Source organism: Sphaeramia orbicularis, unplaced genomic scaffold (genome assembly GCF_902148855.1).
Source record: "Sphaeramia orbicularis unplaced genomic scaffold, fSphaOr1.1, whole genome shotgun sequence".
Classification (NCBI taxonomy): domain Eukaryota; kingdom Metazoa; phylum Chordata; class Actinopteri; order Kurtiformes; family Apogonidae; genus Sphaeramia; species Sphaeramia orbicularis.
In genome coordinates, this window is record NW_021941589.1 from 168159 (window position 1) to 190000 (window position 21842).

General features: G+C 35.5%; 1 protein-coding gene across 1 annotated transcript in view; it reads left to right on the plus strand.

Moving 5' to 3' along the window:
• Positions 1-2122: 2122 nt before the first annotated feature.
• The window catches only part of LOC115416307 (delta-aminolevulinic acid dehydratase-like), a 21304-nt gene continuing 1584 nt past the window's right edge, over positions 2123-21842 (plus strand). The window contains exons 1-11 of the mRNA XM_030130055.1: positions 2123-2183; positions 5811-5936; positions 6024-6074; positions 8886-8982; positions 11110-11245; positions 11325-11408; positions 12582-12670; positions 12889-12944; positions 14015-14102; positions 14189-14275; positions 17570-17699. Coding sequence (XP_029985915.1) covers positions 5818-5936; positions 6024-6074; positions 8886-8982; positions 11110-11245; positions 11325-11408; positions 12582-12670; positions 12889-12944; positions 14015-14102; positions 14189-14275; positions 17570-17699 — 937 coding nt within the window. The 5' untranslated portion in view covers positions 2123-2183; positions 5811-5817. The remainder of the gene's footprint in view (positions 2184-5810; positions 5937-6023; positions 6075-8885; positions 8983-11109; positions 11246-11324; positions 11409-12581; positions 12671-12888; positions 12945-14014; positions 14103-14188; positions 14276-17569; positions 17700-21842) is intronic.

The following is a 21842-nucleotide window of genomic DNA, read 5'->3' on the forward strand; positions in this document are numbered from 1 at the left end:
TTTTTTTTTTTTTTTTTTTTAAATTTAATTATATATATATATATATAATATATATATATATATATATATATATATATATATATATATATATATATATATTTTTTTTTTTTTTTTTTTTTTTTTTTTTTTTTTTTCTTATGTTTATGTCACCAGTTTTAATTATTTCATACAAACTATGTCTTAATATTCTTTTTATAGCATTGTTTGTGGGGTTTCATTGTTATTTGTTCTTAAAAATATGCAACTCTAAACCTAATGGTGTATACAAACATGGTTAATGTTGACATCAGTGTGCCCTGGTACAGTATATGTAAGTACCTTTGTTTCTCTTGTATACACTTCAATAAAAATATGAAACAAAAAAAAACCAAACAAAACCTGCCACTGCAGATCAGCTTTATCGAAAACAGCAAAGTTACACTTATGGTATGAATTGCAGTATTTAAGATGATGCAGAAGTGTACCCTTTAATCTCAATTAAGAGGAAATATTTTCCAGAGAATGTAATATTCATGTATACCAAATCCATAGGAAGACGACAGAATATCATAATTATTGATTTAAAAGTTAAATCTATAGAAAGTGAAAGAAAAAAATTCTTCACAAGCAGCTATTTCATGTCAAGACCCATTTTTGGTTATGTAGAGGAAAAAAATAAATATTTTTTTTTGGATTAGTGACAAAATAATCTTAAATTCCAATGAAGCCATGCTTAAGCAGAGGGTTGAATGCTTACTTTCAGAAATTTCCATTGGTTTAGCTCATTTGATTAATTAGTGATTTAAAAAAAAAACATGTTTTTTGAGAAAAGTGAAATTCCCTACATAACCAGCACCATCTGTTATTAAAATGCTTAAAAAAGCAATTCACAACAATTTTTCAGACAAAATGATTTTTATAATGATAAAAGGATGTATAAAAGGTCATAAGACTATATTGAAAATAGGAATATATGATTGAGATTTCAAATTATAGCAGTGAGAAGCAGAGGTGGGTAGATTAGCCAAAAATTAGACTCAAGTAAAAGTACTGTTACTTTAGAAAAATATTACTCTAGTACAAGTAAAAAGTAGTCATCCAAATAATTACTTGAGTAAAAGTAAAAAAGAACTTAATGAAAAAATTACTCAAGTACTGAGTAGTTCCTGAGTAACATCATATTTATTGTTCTTTTAAATTCAACAATTAACAAATGAATTGTTAAAATAAAATATATAAAGTATATATGGGAACATTACAGCTAGTTACAAATATACCTCACAATAATCATTGTTGGTTCCATCACTTTAATATTTCTAGTCTGTTCTTATGGAGGCAGATACTGTGCATGTTTTTCTATTTACTTTTACGAGTTAGCCTAGATATCTTTATCTTAACATATCTTCCCCTTCTGTCAAATTTCTTTAACTCACGTGAGTCATGTGAGTTTTTGGTAGAAATCTTTCTAACAAAACAAAACAAATGGTTTGTCCATTAACAAATGACCAAAAATAAAAGTAACAAGTGGAATGTGCACCATTGTAATGGAGTAGAAGTAGCGTTTCTTCTTCATAAATATACTCGAGTAATAGTAAAAAGTATGTCATATTAAAAGTACTCTTAAAAGTACAATTTATGTAAAAAGTAAAAAAAAAGAGTCAATGTAATGCGTTACTACCCACCTCTGGTGATACGTTCTGTTATTATTCATTCTTAGGGAACTTTCCGAGGGACTGAATTTAGTTCATATAAAAAGTTCTGTAACTTTCTTGAAAATCTTTTTTTGGCAAAAATTTTAATGGATTTAGAAACTTAAGATGTTCTGCTATTGAACTCTAAAAAGTTTAAATCATTATCTCAAGTCTAATTTTTTTATTTAAAGTCAGTAGGTGTGTGACTTGACCCCACTGCGTCGGCTGATATGGAACTAAAACAGCCAAATGAATATACTGGAGAACAGCTGTCCACTGGAGGGACCACTGTACATGAAAGGGTTCATCAAGATTCTTTTTTCTCATAATTCATGATTCAAAGGGTTAAAATCGTTTCGTTAATGATGTGTTTTGACCCTGCGGGGCCACTGTACACAGGCTGGCTGCAGTTCGCCCTCCCCTCCGCAGGGGGCGGTGCAACAAACAGACAACGGCCGCAGAGAGCAGTCAGACCGGGCTGGAGTGTGCGGAGGTCGGACTGTCATCCTCCAGGTCAGAGTGCTGTCTTTAATTCTGCATTTATACTCAGCTTTTAGTGGTAAACATACAGAATAGTACCGATATTTGTCGCACACCGTGGTTTATCCGGTACAGAAGCAGTTTATTCTGTTGTCAGCTGTTGGAGTCCAGTGTGTGTGTGTGTGTGTGTGTGTGTGTGTGTGTGTGTGTGTGTGTGTGTGTGTGTGTGTGTGTGTGTGTGTGTGCAGGAGGAGAGCAGGAAGAAGAAGAGGCAGAAAAACCATTAAACTAAACATGTGCACAACTAACAGAGTGTGAAGCAGCTGTGAATGTGGTCTGAACTGTAAGAAACTACTGCAGTTCATGTCACACACGAAGAAGTCCGTACGACAGCAGCTGCAACTTTCACATTCATATTAATGAGTTTAACTGGAAAGTGGAAAAAAAAAGGTCCAAAAGCAAATATAAAATGACAAGAAACAGTTCAGAGATTGATTATTGGCAATTTGTACGCCTGATTAAATTAAAATACCAGAATAACCGCCTGTTTTCACAATCATCTGGATAAAGTAAACATAGCAGTTATATTTGTCTGTAGTGTTTTCTTTATGAAAGGCAGTTCTGTTATATTAGTTATGTGCATTTTAAAGCCTAAAAATAAACCAAAAAAATCTCACTTTTAATTTTCTGTTCCAGTGTTCAGACCTGTAGACTGTTGTTATTCTCAGAAATATCATTAATTGCAATTATTTTATGACAGTTAATCATCAGTTAGATGTTGTTTGTCCTAACAGCCTTAACAACTAACACACAAAATCAATCATCTGGATAAAGCAAACATAGCAGTTAGTCTGTAGTGTTTTATATATTAAAGGTAGTTCTGTCATATTAGTTATGTGCATTTTATTTATTATTTTTTTACAAAGCCTAAAAATAAAAAAAATAAAAAAAATTTCTGTTCCAGTGTTCAGACCTGTAGACTGTTATTAGTCTTATTCTCAGAAATATCATTAATTGCAATTATTTTATGACAATTCATCATCAACTAGACGTTCTTTGTCCTAACAGCCTTAACAACTAACAAACAAAATCAATCATCTGGATAAAGCAAACATAGCAGTTAGTCTGTAGTGTTTTATATATTAAAGGTAGTTCTGTCATATTAGTTATGTGCATTTTATTTATTTATTTTTTTTACAAAGCCTAAAAGAAAAAAATAAAATAAAATAATTTTCTGTTCCAGTGTTCAGACCTGTAGACTGTTGTTAGGGTTATTCTCAGAAATATCATTAATTGCAATTATTTTAAGACAATTAATCATCAACTAGACGTTCTGTGTCCTAACAGCCTTAACAACTAACAAACAAAATCAATCGTCTGCTTCTTTCATAACAGGTAAATCATTTTGTTCAGCTCCTCGAATTATTTTTGTTTGGAGACTGTACAAATACATCGCTTACGTCTGAACACATATTTTGTGCTTTTTTCTGATATTTTACTGATCCGTAAATGTTCAAAGTAACTGTCAGATAGTCCACTTTTAATGCACAGAAGTGAATTTGTGATGGAATAGTTTCGCAGTGTTGTATTTGTACTTTTACTGAAGGATCTGAATACTGCTTTTATTAATATAATTAATTAGATAGGAGCGCCAACTGAAGTGAGAAAAACTAAAAGGGGTCTCTCTTTTAAAGTCAGTCACTTATATGTAGAAATGGAAAAAAAAGCTGAGGTTAAAACAACATATTCATCTGAATCCTAATGAATATCAAACATAAATAAATGATCTAGATGAAGCTCCTTCTGCCCAAAGTAACACATAATTCTGTTAAATTATCATCCACTCAAATGCATTTATATGATTCAAGGTTAGTATGTAAATAAAACACAACACAGTCAATGTAAAGGTCACACATATTTTCCACCAAGTGACAAAACTAAAAGAACTAATCCCTCCATTTCACTCTGTGAATAAATGAAGTTGTGATATTATTTCGCTCTTGTTTGGAGAAACGCCACCACGCATGCCTGCTCAGTGTTAACGCTGCCTGAGCTTCAGTCCAGTCACACAACTGTGTAAACCAGGGGTGTCGAACAGACGGCCCATGGGCCAAAACCAGCCCCCCCAGAGGGTCCAATCCAGGCTGTGGGAGGAATTTATAAAATGCAAAAATTACATTGAAAATATTAACAATCAAGGATGTTCAAATCATTTTAGTTCAGATCTCAAGTGGGTCAGATCAGTAAAATACTTTCATAATAACCTATAAATAATGAAGCCTACAAATTTCTCTTTGTTTTAGTGAAAAAAAAAGGAAAGTTACAGGACAATGTTTACATTTACAAAGTATCCTTTCACGGAAAATGTGAATAATCTGAACAAATATGAACAACCTGAAATGTCTAAAGAGAGACACGTGTAGTTTTAACACTATTTCACCTGTTACTCTGCAGGGGTGTAAGAAAATATCAGTACCGCAATATATCGCAATATTTCACTTCATGATACTGTATCGATTTTCAAAAGGACTGTATTGATATTTTTAAGTATTTATTTAAATGCAGACATGGCGGAGATTCATTTTTGTTTATCTTTTTTGTTTATCATGCTCTTTTATTTCTATATTCACATGGGTATTTTACTCTGTTGTTTGCATATTACTAAAGTAGTATTGTGATACTGCAGGTCATACATGTATTTTTTAAACTGATAACGGTTATTTCAAGCATCCTAAAAGCCCTTTTAACTGTCTGAAAGAGGCAAATATTATTTTATTTTTATTGGGAATGTACAAAAATAATGTTCTGATGTTGGATGATTCAGGGACTGAACACTATGCATTCTAGAATATGAACATTTAAACAGGATCTTAAACTGTAATGTCTGCAAAACATTATTTATTCATTTATTTGTGTGTTTTTTTGGACCGGTAAAGCCGCATGTTAAAACGTTACTTATTCAAATTCTGCACTTTAGGTTTTTCCAGGAAATAATCTTTTAAAAAATATCGTCTTGTTAACAGTATCGTGATATATTGCCATATATCGTATCGTGATCCTAGTATTGTGATTTGTATTGTATTGCCAGATTCTTGCCAGTACACAGCCCTATTACTCAGTGTTTTGTGTATTTTTTAGATCCATTGTAAGTTGTATTAATAATCAAGTCAACTTAACTTTATTTATAAAGCACTTTAAAAACTACACAGTTGGCCAAAGCGCTGCACACAGACATAAGAACAAATAAAACACATAAAAGAATGAATAAAAACAATAAAAGTAATTATACGTTAAAACAATAAAAGCCAAAAAGAAAAAATATGTTTTATGAGAGGATTTAAAAACAGAAATTGAGTCGTCCTGTCTGATGTCCAAAGGGAATAAACAGACATAATGTTGGTAAAATTTCACTTTTCTTCAGTGTTTCTTTAAAAAATGTGAATAACATGAACAACCTGACATTTTTTGTAGATGTAAACATTTTCATTGTGTAATTTCACCTTTTTTATTCTAACCCTAGGGCAAAGTTTGGAGTTGTCATTATTTAAATCTTATTATGTTGTTATTTAACTGGTCTGGTCCACATTAGATCACACTGGGGTGGAAGTGGAACCTGAACTAAAATGACTTGGACTTGTTTCTGTTTTATTTTCCTCTCAGAGTTAAAATGCAGACGCCGGCCGAGTCGATCCTCCACAGTGGATACTTCCACCCGACGCTGCGCCAGTGGCAGACCTGCGCCACAGATTTAAGACCCGACAACCTCATCTACCCGATCTTCATCACGTAAATACAACAGAGAGCCGCTCTGAGATGACCGCGTTAGTTTTACAGTCGTCTAACCTCCTCTGTTTTTGTCGTTGTGTTGGACAGAGACGACGCAGATGCAGTGGAGCCCATCCACAGTCTGCCAGGACAGGCCAGGTCAACACAACAACACAACACACACAACAACACAACACACACTAACACTGGTCTACAAGGAAAATGCTTCCAGAATAAAAGTAATGACATTTTACCACATGAGAGTCACTGATAAAGAAAAGTCAAGTCAAAAATGCTGGTTGGCTGAACTTTCCAAGATACAGCCTTGGGTCAAAATGTGAAATTCAAGAAAATGGGTTTGACTCAAAAGGAATATTTGTGTCAGAGCTACAAGATCTACTTCAAAACACTGTCTGCACATTAGAATACATTCACTTTACAGGTTCTATTTAGTGGAAGATTTAGAAAACTATTATATAAATGTACATAAACCAATATATATGTGTAATAACACTTAATCATATACCTTGAAAACATCAGCAAACCGGCACTTTAGTCATTTATTTTCCAATTAATCTTATTAAAATATGTAACATTTAGCACATTTAATCTCTGAAGCAAATCTTTTCTAAAACATTGTAGACCAGTGTAATCAGACCATCGGTAGGCCTGGGTCATAAAAGCCTAACTGACTTTATCATGATATAATACTGTACACTGGTACCTTGACTTATGAGTTTAATTTGTCCTGTGGTCAAGTAGGGGTGTAAGAAAACATCGGTTCTGCAATATATCGCGATATTTCATTTCATGATACTGTTTCAATGTTAAAAAGTACTGTATCGATATTTTTAGGTGTTTATTCAAATGCAGATATTGTGGAGGTTCATTTTTGTTTTGTTTTTGTTTTTTGTTTAAATTTTATTTATTATTATTTAACACTGTTTTCTTAAATAATGTTAGTTCCTTTGTTAGGATTGAACTAAAATACTGTTCTGATGTTTGTTCTGAACTAATAGAATATGAACATTTGAGCAGGATCTTCATCTATGTCTGTAAAACAGAATTTCAGTTTGAACACAGGAACATTTTGTGATAAAACATTAGATCCAGTTCTGATCAAATACAAATGTGTTTAGTATTTGTGCAGATTTCTGGTGTAATTCCATTCTTCCAGGAAATAATCTTTTAAAAAAGAAACAAAACCAGTAAAAAAAATTGCTTTTTTAACAGTATTGTGATATATCGTGATATATCGTATCGTGATCCTAGTATTGTGATTTGTATCGTATTGCCAGATTCTTGCCAATACACAGCCCTATCCATGGTTGAACTTAGAACTCAATTTACTTGTCTGTCAAATCAGTTTTCCCCGTTGAAATTAATCGAAATACCATTAATCCGTTCCATCCCCGAAAAAAAACCCAGCCCAATTCCACACCTAACTTATGCCACGTTTCCACTACGTGGTACCAGCTCGACTCAACTCAGCTTTTTTGTGTTTCCATTACGAAAAAAGACCTGGAATCTGGTACCCGGTACTAGTTTTTTGGTATCACCTCCACTGAGGTTCTAAGACTGAGGACCAGATAGTAAAAGGTGACACTGTGTAAACACTGCAGACCACTGATTGGTCAGAGTCGTCTCTGTGACCTGCTGTTTTACAAAAAACAGATGTGGAAGTTGACAGTAAATATAGCGGAAGGTGAATCCACATGAAAACTACACCATGGTTTGTCGAGGAGGTTCAGACGTAAAAATTCAGCATGAGCTTGATGAGACAACACGCAACGAGTGAGTTTATCAGCGACTCTCTGAGCAGACGACAAGGAAGTAACGCGCCGCATTGCTATGACAACCAGGTACTGGAAAGTCAGTAGTATCCTGTAATGGAAACGGTCTCCAGGAGTAGGAGCTGAGGAGCTGAGTCAGGCCGAGTCGAGCTGGTTTCACGTAGTGGAAACGCAGCATTATATATAAGTTATACCAAGGAAAGCTCAGTGTGTGGTCGGTGTTGTATACTGTCTGGGACGTTTTTAGATATTGTTGGATTATTTCACTGCTTGTTTTCAGCCTTAATAAACGTGAGAAACGACATTCCTCTGGAGCTCAGTTTTAGGTATTGTCATCATGTGGTGGCATCTGTCGTCGTCTGTCGTCTTTCATCTGTCATCTGTCGTCCATTACAAAACTTTCTATCGTCGTCTTCTCTGAAACTACAATTCCGAAACTTGGTATACAGCTTCTTTATGATGATGTCAACAAAAGTTAGTGAACTTATTTGGATCTGGATCTGATTCTGACTCATGAAAAATTCCACGTAGAGAGAGGCTAAAATCTCCCAGCATGCCTCACAACATTTGAATACGGACATAAATTGTGCCTAGTAGATCGTCAGGTCATGTTTCTATTCATTTGGTGAGTTTAGTGGCGACCGGGCCTGTGAAGGCTGAGGAAGATCCGTACAAACGCCCTCCTGTGATGGAACATCTATGGGACACAGAAGGTCTATTGTACAATAGGAAGTAGGATAGTATTTTACTGCTCTGAGCCACTTTAGGTTGAATTAACCTAAAATTATTTGAACATCCTTGAGTGTTAATATCTTCAGTGTAATTTCTGCATTTCACAAATTCATCCCGGGGGCCAGATCGGACCCTTTAGCGGGCCGGTTTTGGCCCCCGGGCCGCATGTTTGACACCTGTGCTCTAGAGAGTAAATACCACGTAAAGGTGTTTCCTGTTAAATGTGACTCATGGCGGACGGTGGGGGTCTGCCGAGGGCGTAGTCCTCAGATAAAACTAGTCAGGGTGGACCGAGACACAAACCCCAGACCTGGACCCAGATAAGAGGACAGTCCGTTAGAACAGGAGCTCAGTCATATAAACCACACACACTGATCAGTCCTCCCCTTTAAGAGTCCCTCCTGTGTGTTTGGTATTTTACTGACATGTCGTCTTTTATTCGTAGACATGGGGTGAACAAACTGGAGGAGATGCTCACGCCGCTGGTGGCCAATGGGTTGAAATGTGTGCTGATATTTGGAGTCCCCACCAAGATTGAGAAGGTACAGAGTTAAACAGAGGCAGCAGCATGTACCCCCTACTGTTAGAATCAGAACATTTAATGGAAACTGTTTAACATGATGTAAATAAACTATACGGACAAAAGTATGTGGACACATCATGTCTACAGCTGTAAATGTCCTGTTCATGAGGAGCTGAGATAAAAACATCAATATTTCCTTAAAGTTTAATCACTTGTGGTGGTTCACATCCCTCATAGGTCAAGGCTTCATCATCAAATAAAGGCAAAATACACAAAATATATCTTTATAAATATTCATGTCATTCATTAGCTAATGCCATGAATTTCAAATCCTTATTATATATATGTTTAAAGGCCACAGTTGAAGACAAAACAAGACAAAAACTGTGTAAAAGATGACACAAACTCACTATAAAGCAGAACATTTCAGAAATTTCAGCTAGTACTGGAATATTTACCATAAAACCATGCTGATGTTTATAAACTATATTGACAAAAGTATTGGGACACATCATGTCTACAGCTGTAAATGTCCTGTTCATGAGGATCTGAGATAAAAACATCAATACTTCCGTAAAGTTTAATCAATTGTGGTGGTTCACATCCCTCATAAGTCAAGGCTTCATCATCAAATAGAGGAAAAATACACAAAATATATCTTTATAAATATTCATGTCATTCACTATCACCATAAATTTGAAATCATTATTTTATTTAGGTTTAAAGGCTAAAATTGAAGACAAAAACTGTATAAAAGATGACACAAACTCAGTAAAAAGCAGAACATTTAAAAAAAAATTTCAGTTATTACTGGAATATTCACCATAAAACCATGTTGACGTTTATAAACTATATGGACAAAAGTATTGGGACACATCATGTCTACAGCTGTAAATGTCCTGTTCATGAGGATTTGAGATAAAAACATCAATATTTCCATAAAGTTTAATCAATTGTGGTGGTTCACATCCGTCATAGGTCAAGGCTTCATCATCAAACAAAGGCAAAATACACAAAATATATCTTTATAAATGTTCAAGTCATTCACTGTCGCCATAAATTTCAAATCATTCTTATAAATAGGTTTAAAGGCTAAAATTGAAGACAAAACGAGACAAAAACTGTATAAAAGACGACACAAACTCACTATGAAGCAGAACATTTCAAAAAATTTCAGTTAGTGCTGGAATATTTACCATAAAACCATGCTGATGTTTATACACTATGTGGACAAAAGTATTGGGACACATCGTGGCTACAGCTGTAAATGTCCTGTTCATGAGGATTTGACATAAAAACATCAATACTTCCATAAAATTTAATCAATTGTGGAGGTTCACGTCCCTCATAGGCCAAGGCTTCATCATCAAATAAAGGCAAAATACCCTAAATGTATCTTTATAAATATTTATGTCATTCACTATTGCCATAAATTTCAAATCATTATTATATATAGATTTAAAGGCTAAAATTGAAGATAAAAACTGTATAAAAGACGACACAAACTTACTATAAAGTAGAACATTTCAGACATTTCAGTTATTACTGGAATATTTACCATAAAACCATGTTGATGTTTCTAAACTATATGGACAAAAGTATTGGGACACATCATGTCTACAGCTGTAAATGTCCTGTTCATGAGGATTTGAGATAAAAACATCAATATTTCCTTAAAATTTAATGTTAGATTTCTCTTCCTCAGTCAGATGTGATGAAAGTAGATGGTTAGATGTGGTAGAAAATTATTATTTACAGTCAGAGCAGGAAAAATATTTTAGGAATTTAGAGGAAGAACATTTAAAATCATCGTCATGGATAAAAAAAAACAAACCAAACAAAATGTAGAGAGAAATGAAGTCCAACCGTCTCTGAGTCATTTTGGAAACAAAGATAACAATTTAACCCAAACTAACCAATGCAGTGATATTTTTCCCATAATATAAAACTATATTCTGACATTAGTCATTATTATTTTGTATCCCAGACCCCTGTTAGAAAACAAACACCTGAGCTCAACGTGTCCACATACTTTTGTCCATATGGTGGATGTGACGTTCAGGTTCCAGTTCCTCATTCTTCTGCTGTTTTCATGTCGTTTAATTTTACTAATGACCCATAATGACCCGTGTGTGCTTTCCGTCAGGATGACCGGGGTTCCTGCGCCGACTCAGACGATACTCCGGCGGTCCTGGCGGTGAAGAAGATCCGCTCTACGTTCCCGGATCTGCTGGTGGCGTGCGACGTCTGTCTGTGTCCGTACACGTCTCACGGACACTGTGGTCAGTTTCCCTCCGTCAGACTCTGAACCGTTAACACTCAGAGTCTGAACTCTGCTGACGTTCACTGTTTTCTGTTCAGGGATCCTGAACGACGATGGGACCCTGAACAATGACTCCAGCTGTCTGCGACTGGCCGAGGTGGCGCTGGCCTACGCTCAGGCCGGTCAGTCTGGGTTCTGTCTGCAGGGTTTTACCAACAAAAACACTATGGACTGCATTTACACCACCACAGACATCCAGTAACTGTTATTAAACAGAGAATTGGAATAATGTTTACATTCACACTAATACTCTGATCAGTATCAGAGTATTAGTGTGAATGTAAACTGTATAATCTGATCAGTTTGATCAAATAACAGCAGTAATCTGATTATAATATATGACCTGTGACCCCATGACAAGAAGATGCACATTTTGTTTGTCATTTTTGTTCAGTTTATGATTATTTTGTCCTTTTGAGAATTTTTGTTCAATTTATGGATTATTTTGTTCATTTGTTGATTTTTTTGTCCATTTTGTTCGTTACTTTGTGAATTTTTGTTGAATTTATGAATTATGTTTTTCTTACGTTGATTATTTTGTCCGTTTTGTTATTTTGTGACTTTTTGTTCAATTTATAGATTATTTTGTTCTTTTGTTGATTATTTTGTCTATTTTGTTCGTTATTTTGGGAATTTTTGTTCAATTTAGAATTTTTATTACCTCCACCAAGGAGGTTATGTTTTTGCCAGGGTTTGTCTGTTTGTCTGTCCGTTAGTGTGCAACATAAGTCAAAAAGTTATGGACAGATTTGGATGAAATTTTCAGGGTTTGTTGGAAATGGGATAAGGAAGAAATGATTAAATTTTGGTGGTGATCGGGGGTGGGGGGGCCCACGGGGGGGGCCACTGATCAGCCTTGGCAGAGGTCTGCGCTCTCCGAGTGCTTCTAGTTTTTCCTTTTGTTGATGATTTTGTCCATTTTGTTTATTTTGTGAAATTTTTTTCAATTTATAGATTTTGTTCTTTTGTTGATTATTTTGTCTGTTTTGTTCGTTATTTTGTGAATTTTTGTTCAATTCATAGATCATTTTGTTCTTTTGTTGACTATTTAGTTAATTTTTTTGTTATTTTGTGAATTTTTGTTCAATTTATGGATTATTTTTGTTTTTTGGTGATTATTTTGTCCATTTTATTTATTTTTGAATTTTTGTTCAATTTGTAGATTATTTTGTTCTTTTGTTGATTATTTTGTCCATTTTGTTAATTATTTATATGGGTTTATATTTCACTCCATTTTCAGCCCTTACATTTACCTGAAATATGAGTTGAATATATGCTTTCTACTGTTTCTTCAGGCTGCCACATCATCGCTCCGTCAGATATGATGGATGGAAGAGTCCGAGCCATTAAACAAGCGCTCATATCCAATGGTTTAGGGAACAAGGTACAACACTGGAGCAGTAAATGGACAGCTCCTATTCACACTTCACTAAGGACGAAAAATCTCAGACTGTAAATTATTATTAACAGTCAGAGCATGAAAATATTTTAGAAATTTAGAACATTGTAGGACATTTAAAATCATAGTCATGGATGAAAATAAAGTCAGTGTTGACAGAAATGCAGTCCAAACCATCTGTGCTGTTCTTCTGTGTTCTTCAGGTTTCAGTTCTGAGCTACAGCGCTAAGTTCGCCTCCTGTTATTACGGACCGTTCAGGTCAGTAGGTTTGACACACCTGACAGAACTGAGATGAAAACCTATGTAATAAATATACATTATACTGCATAATAAATACACACAATACTACATAAGAAATGTACATAATACTATATAATAAGGATACATAACACTGCATAATAAATACATATTGTATAATAAATACACATAATACTGTATAATAAATACACACAATACTACATAAGAAATCTACATAATACTATATAATAAATACACATAATACTGTATAATAAACATTATACTATATAATAAGGATACATAACACTGCATAGTAAATACATATTGTATAATAAATACACAATACTGTATAATAATTACACATAATACTATATAATAAACACGCATGATACTATCTAATGAATATGCATAATACTGCATAATAAATACACAGTACTATATAATAATACATATAATACTATATAATAAATGACACATAATACTATATAATGAATATTCATAATACTGCATAATAAATATACATAATACTCTATAATAAATACATACACTATTTAATAAATACTCATAATACTATATAATAAATATACATAATTCTGTATAATAAATATACATAATACTATATAATAAATAAATATACATAATACTGCATAATAAATAAATATAATACTATATAATAAATGCATATAACACTACATAATAAATACATATAATGCTATATAATAGATATACATAATACTACATAAAAAATATGCGTAGTACTACATAATAAATACACATAATACAATATAATAAATACACATAATACTATATAATAAATACATATACTATATAATACGCATAATTCTACATAATAAATACACTTAATACTACATAATAAATACGTATAATACTGCATAATAAATACACAATACTATATAATAAATACATATACTATGTAATAAATACACAATACTATATAATAAATACACATAAGTCTACATAATAAATACTAGATAAAACAGAGAATGAGCCTCTGTTTGTGCCTCGTCTCTTCTGTAAAGTGTTCAATCTGAACCCTTTTTTTTTTTTTTTTTTTGGTGGTTTTCCTGCAGAGATGCGGCTCTGTCCAAACCGGCGTTCGGGGACCGGCGCTGTTACCAACTTCCTCCCGGAGCCCGAGGCCTCGCCGTTCGCGCCGTGGTCAGATGGCGTTTGTTATTCTTTGGGTGTGTGTGCGGTTTCCTGTTGATGCGTTCACACGTTCTGACTGTTGTCGTGTTGTTCAGGAGCGAGATGTGAGGGAAGGAGCCGACATGCTGATGGTGAAACCCGGTCTGCCCTACCTGGACGTGGTCAGGGAAGTCAAAGACAAGGTGTGTAAGCAGGGCTCCTGCAGGCTCTGAAAGAGTCTGGAGTTTACACATCTGCATTTAATACCTTTAAAAAGCCTTTAAAAGGTTTGTAATTTGATATGGAAGGTCTTAAGTTAAACTGATTGTGTTTAAATGTGTCCAACCTGCAAAGAAAGTAACTTGAGTCGACTCAGTTCCACCTGTTCCAAACTAAAAATTTATTTTGAAATTAGGAACCAGTTCTTGTTGACTTTGCCTCCCCCAGTGAGAACTGATCCCAGAACAGTGGGAGTCAAGGAGCTGGAGTCAAGAAATAAATGTTCCTAAATTCTAGGAGTCACACATTTTTTCCAGTATGGCCACAAAATAGGAATTAAATTCTGTCTTTACGAAGACCTGCATTAAGATTAGATTAGATATATAAGTAATAATAATTATCTATATTATAAAAGGGAAGTGGACTGTGTGTGTCTGGGGCATCACACTAAATCTGTACAGAGCTGACTGCTGCAGTTTGTCAGACTTGTGTATGTTTGTTCAGTGAACAGACTGGTGAAAACGACAGGTTGATAGAACCAATATTTTGGGAGATGTTAGTAGTGATGGCAGATCGAGGCTTTGTTGGCGCTTCGACACTTTTATGAAACCTGGTTCATTGCTTGAGGCTCCAATGACACAGTGCTGGAGGAGGACATCTAGTGGTCATTAAAATGAAGTGCAACCGAGACATGTCGAAGGGTCAAACTTCTTTCCGTTCTGCAGCAGACCTGTTTAATTTAATGCACAACACATCCCAGTGGTTCATGGATTGTTTTGGATTTGACTGTCAATGCACATTCCTGTCTGACTACATTAGATGACTGTATGTTTGTAGTGGACACAATAATAATAGTACTAGTAATAATGACAAGAATTAGTGAAAACCATGATCCTGATTTGGAATATCTGTATGTAACCCTAAACAGACCTTCACTTGTTGTGGTATGGGACATTTAAATGTTGCTGCTACATTCATGAGATGTGCTCCACAAATGCAGACAAACCAATCAGGTGATTCGAAGCACTCAGCTGCTTCATGCGTCACTCAAGTGTGTTGAACATCACAAGTCACATGACCAAACCACGCCTCAGCACTGTGCTTCAATACATCTGCTTTATGAGCTACGGCACATGCACCGGAGCTTCACATGTCAGCAGCCCATCACTGGATATTAGTAATGTTGGAATACGATGGCTAACCACGATGCTATGTCCAGAATCATAGACTCATCATTGAAGTGGGTTACCTAGCAACAGATAAACAATTGGGCCACGTTACCATGGTGTTAAATTTCCTGTGCAGAAACAGACATGTCAGCTGAGAGGTTGTTCAACTGAAAATACCAGTGGAATTTACCAAGAAAGTAACGAAAGGAAAGGACTGAACTGGGTCAGAGGATCTAGAACAGGGGTAGGCCACCTGTGGCAGGGGGGTCACATATGGTTCGTGGGTCCTTTTCCAGTGGCTCAGTGTGGCTATGTCAAAAAGCAAAAGGAAATAATTTTTTTTTTTTTGTTTTTACACATTTTATTATAATTGTCGCAACCATGAAGTGATTATGACGTTATGCAGTTGTAAAAATGTAGACTATACTCTGAATCGTTTTTTTTTTTTTTTTTTAAATAGTGGTAGTAAAAGTAGATTACTTTTTAATTTTAAGACACTGAAGGTATTTGTCTGTATTCTTTTTTTTTTATTATTATTATTCAAATTTTTGGGGGTGGCCATGGCTCAGTTGGTAGAGCGGGTCGTCCAATGACCGAAGGGTTGGCGGTTCGAATCCCGCTCTGTCCATGTGCTGTTGTGTCCTTGGGCAAGACACTTCACCCTCCTTGCCTCCAGTGCCGCTCACACTGGTGCATGAATGTGTGTGAATGTTCGGTGGTGGTGGGAGGGGCCGTAGGCGCAGATTGGCAGCCACTCTTCTGTCAGTCTGCTCCAGGACAGCTGTGGATACAGATGTAGTTTAGCACCACCAGAGGGAGGGTGTGAGAGTGAATGAATAATGGATCCACTGTGTGCGCTTTGAGTATGCGTTCATAGAAAAACGCTACATAAATCTGATCCATTATTATTTTTATTCAAAACAGTCTCCAAACATATTAGACAGGACATCATTTATACAAAGTCCACTGTTCCCTCTCTCTCTTTTTTTTAAGAAAAAAGGGTCAATATTCATCTGTATTCTTCATTGCAAAGAAAGTCTTCACATACCAGTTGATTTTGAATGAAAATAGTGACAAATATCACAGTTTTCTTTAGTTCTGTAATTTCTTTGTGGTTCTGTAAATGCACTCAAACTTTCATTTCTTCTCCACATGTTCTGTACAAACTGATCCTAAAGAGCTTCTTAAACAGTTACCACTTTGAGGAAAGATATATGGGCATCCTTTGGCTCCAGACAGTTTTGTTTTTCTGTTTCTGTCCTAAAATGGCTCTTTAGATTGCAAAGGTGGCCGACCCATGATCTAGACCAGGGCTGTCAAACTCATTTTAGTTCAGCTCCACATTCACCCCAATATGATCTGAAGTGGGCCGGACCAGTAAAATAATACCAGTGAAAAAAGTAAACTTACATTATGATAATGTTTACATCTACATCGTTTCCTTAAAAATCTGAATAATGTGAACAACTTGAAATGTCTTCAGAAAAATAAGTGCAGTTTTAACAATATTCTGCCTCAGTTTAGCAGTTTATCATTGACACATGTGCATTACAACTTACATTACATTTACAAATACACATAATATTGATAAAATTGCATTTACTTTTCTCAAGACATTTCACATTGTTCATATTTCTTCGGGTTATTCACATTTTTGTTAAAGGATAGCTTGTTAATATAAACGTTTTCATGTAATTTTACTTTTTTTTTTTTTTTTTACACTAAAACAGAGATAAAATCTGCAGTTGCCATTATTTCTAGGTTATTATGACAGTATTTTTCTGGTCTGACCCATTTGAGATCTAACTGGTTTATATGTGTATGTAACAAGATTTTTCACTGTTGATTGTTAACATCTTCAGTGTAATTTTTGCATTTCACAAATTCATCCTAGGGGCCAGATTGGACCTTAGGGCGGGCCGGATTTGGTCCCCGGGCCACATGTTTGCCACCTGTGATCTAGAATCTGTGGTTCCACATGGGTCAACGCACTACTTATAATAACTATCAGTAAACAACTAAATGACCAACGATAAGCACCCTGGTGGACCTGGTGGTGGATGTTCTGCTTTAGTTTGGGTTCTGATGACTGTCGGCGTCTCTGTCCAGTTTCCCTCCCATCCACTGGCCGTCTACAACGTCTCGGGCGAATACGCCATGATGTGGCACGGAGCTCAGGCCAAAGCATTCGACCTGCGAGCCGCCGTGATGGAGGCCATGACGGCGTTCCGCAGGGCAGGTAAGACGGCAAGAATTAGATGAACCATGTGGGAAAAAAACGTGGAAATACAACTGATTTCACACATGTGGACAAAAGTATGTGGACACGTTGAGTTCAGGTGTTTGTTTTCTAACAGGGGTCTGGGATACAAAACAATAATGATTAATGTTATAATATAGTTTTAGGTTATGGGATAAATATCACTGCATTGGTTAATTTGGTTTAAATTGTTATCTTTGCTTCAGAGATGGTTTTGACTGAATTTCTCTTTGTTTTTGTCTTTTTTCTTTCGATCCATGCCTATCATTTTAAATGTCCTTCCTCTAAATCTCTAAAATATTTTCCTGCTCTGACTGTAAATAATAATTTTCTACCACATCAAACCATCTACCTTCTTCACATCTCACTGAGGAAGAAAAATCTACCATTAAACTTTAAGGAAATATTGATGTTTTTATCTCAAATCCTCATGAACAGGACATCTGACAGCTGTAGACATGATGTGTCCCAATACTTTTGTCCAAATAGTTTATAAATGTCAATATTTCCTTAAAGTTGTTTTTTTTTTTTTTATTCAAATGTTTATTCAGAACAGTCTTACAAGATATTATACATGACATCAAACATACAAAGTACACTGTTCTCTTTTCTTTTAAGAAGAAATAAAAAGGGTATTAATAATGATCATTAAAAGGAGGAAAGAAGGAGAAAAAGAAGGGGAAAAAAAGGGTAGTGTAAGTAAATAAAATAAGTATGTAAAAAATGGATAATATAAATGATATTAACTAGCCTGTACACTTAGCCAAACACATTTTCAGGAAACGGGACAAAAACCAAAACAAAAAAAAGGGGATGCATAAATACATTTATGTGTATACACATAAATAGAAAGAAGAAGAAAGAGAAAAAAAAGAGCCTAACAATGCACATGTACATTTATTTCCTTAAAAAATTCTCTGCAGTTCAGTCCCGAAGTTTATTTTTCAGTATTTCTAATCAACAAAACATAATGAGTGAAAGAATCACCTGGGTAGTGATGGGAGAGAATGGGAATTCAGTCACATGACTGGTCACATGACTGGTCCAGTCCTATTTAAAAAATGATGGAGAAAAAAAGAAGGGAAAACTTTTTTATTTGACCTGATACAGTTCAGTGTAGTCCATGAAAGACAGAAATGTGCACTCAGGTCCCAGCGGTAAGGCAAGAAATAGGATAAAATAGTAGGACTGTGGATTAGCAAGAATTTGACGATATGATACAAATACTAGGATCACGATACGATATATTGCAATATATCACAATGCTGTTAACAAAGTGATATTTTTTGTTTTGTTTCTTTTTTTAAAAGATTATTTCCTGGAAAAACTTAAAGTGCAGCATTTGGATAAATAAAGTTTTAACATGTAGCTTTACCAGAACAAAAATCACACAAATAAATAATGTTTTACAGACATTAGTTTAAGGTCCTGCTTAAATGTTCGTATTCTTTTGTGAAAAGAATACATAGTGTTCAGTCCCCGAATCATCCAACATCAGAACATTATTTTTGCACATTCCCAATAGAAAAAACTAACATTTGCCTCTTTCAGACAGAAAAAAGTGCTTTTAGGATGCTTGAAATAACCATTATTCAACAAAACTGCATTATCAGTTTCAAAAAGCTACATGTATGACCTGTAATATCACAATAGTACTTTTATCGTATACAAACAACAGAGCAAAATACCCATGTGAATATAGAAATAAAAGAGCATTATAAACAAAAAAGAAAAACAGAACAGAATTGACTCTGCCATGTCTGCATTTGAATAAATACTAAAACTATCGATACAGGACTTTTTAGTATTGATACAGTATCATGAAGTGGAATATCACGATATATTGTGGAACTGATATTTTCTTACACCCCTGTAAAATAGTCAGATCAGACACATGAAAACACATGTATAAGTAAAACACATGAAAAACAGTCACTAAATGAGGTGAATCAAGAACAAATGAGGTGTCAGTGATTACTTTAGTCCTGGTGGTTCTTCACTTCTGAGCTTTGGAACCTGATGAACAGAACAATAACACTGAGGCTCCGTCCACTGCAGGTCTGAGTGAACACTTCACATTTTTGGGGGAAATAGGATTTTTTTTTTTTTTTGTGCGCTCATTTATATTCCACATTAAATGCGACTTCTGTCAGTTTTGAGTCTGAACTAAATGTGATCCTGAAGTGACCCACATGCACTAAAGAGGTCCTGAAGTGACCCACATGCACTAAAGAAGTCCTGAAGTGACCCACATGCACAAAAGAGGTCCTGAAGTGACCCACATGCACTAAAGAGGTCCTGAAGTGACCCACATGCACTAAAGAGGTCCTGAAGTGACCCACATGCACTAAAGAAGTCCTGAAGTGACCCACATGCACAAAAGAGGTCCTGAAGTGACCCACATGCACTAAAAAGGTCCTGAAGTGACCCACATGCACTAAAGAAGTCCTGAAGTGACCCACATGCACAAAAGAGGTCCTGAAGTGACCCACATGCACTAAAGAGGTCCTGAAGTGACCCACATGCACTAAAGAGGTCCTGATGGAATATGAGACCACGCAGATACGCATTGTGTTTATGGAACTAACACTCCTGGGACACAGAATTGGGATTTTTGTCGCATTTCAATGACGTAAAGGTCGGATAAATGCGATCTGGCCGTTCAGGCTGAAGTGGCATTGGAAAATATCGGCTACGAATCGGATTTAGGACCACATATGAAAGTGGTCTGGGTCGGATTTAGGACCACATATGGAAGTGGTCTGGGTCAGATTTAGGACCACATATGAAAGTGGTCAGGGTCGGATTTAGGACCGCATATGAAAGTGGTCTGGGTCAGATTTAGGACTGCATATGAAAGTGGTCCGTATCAGATTTAGGACCACATCTGAAAGTGGCCTGGCTCAGATTTAGGACTGCATATAAAAGTGGTCTGAGTCAGATTTAGGACCACATGGGTCAGATTTAGGACCGCATATAAAAGTGGTCTGGGTCAGATTTAGGACCACATATGAAAGTGGTCTGGGTCAGATTTAGGGCTGCAAATGAAAGTGGTCTGGGTCAGATTTAGGGCTGCAAATGAAAGTGGTCCGGATCGGATTTAGGACCGCATATAAAAGTGGTCAGGGTCAGATTTAGGACCACATATGAAAGTGGTCTGGGTCAGATTTAGGACCACATATGAAAGTGGTCCGGGTCAGATTTAGGACCACATATGAAAGTGGTCCGGGTCAGATTTAGGACCACATATGAAAGTGGTCTGGGTCAGATTTAGGACCACATATGAAAGTGGTCCGGGTCAGATTTAGGACCACATATGAAAGTGGTCTGGGTCAGATTTAGGACCACATATGAAAGTGGTCTGGGTCAGATTAGTGCTGTTCAGACTGTCTTTAACAGATCAGATCCAGGTCACATGTGGACCTAAAAGTCCGACTGGGACCACATTTCCCTGCAGTGTGAACGGAGCCTAATAAAGGTGAACAGGTTCAGTAAAACAACGCTGCTCTTTTCTGTCAAACGACGACCGACAAAGAATGGAGTGATGCGTTTTCAGTTCCAGTGTTTACACTTTAACCCTGAAACTGTGAAAGCTGCACCAAAGCAAGAACAGGTGAGACTGAACTTCTTCATGTGCACATGGAACACACAAAGGGTGAAGTAAAGGTGGACTGTGTGTGTGTGTGTGTGTGTGTGTGTGTGTGTGTGTGTGTGTGTGTGTGTGTGTGTGCTGTGGGTGAACGGGTCATTCTGGACTCAAAGTTCTAATGCAGGGACCACATTCAGCCCAACAGGATCTGAAGTGGATCAGACCAGTAAAATAATCACACCTAGAAATAAGACCAACTCCAGGTTCTTTTCTGTTTTAGTGCAATAAAAAAAATTAAATGATGTAAATTTTTCATTTAACAAACTATCCTTTCATAAAAAAATGTGAATAACCTGAAAAAAATGAAGTTTCATAAGAAAAATAAATGCAATTTTAACAATATTATTCCTCCAGTTATCATTTGTACATGTGTATTACACACAGTGGTACAAACATGTGATAACAGGCAGAATATTGTTAAAATTTTCTAGTTTGGAACTAAAGTAAGAATAATTTCAACAATATTATGTCTC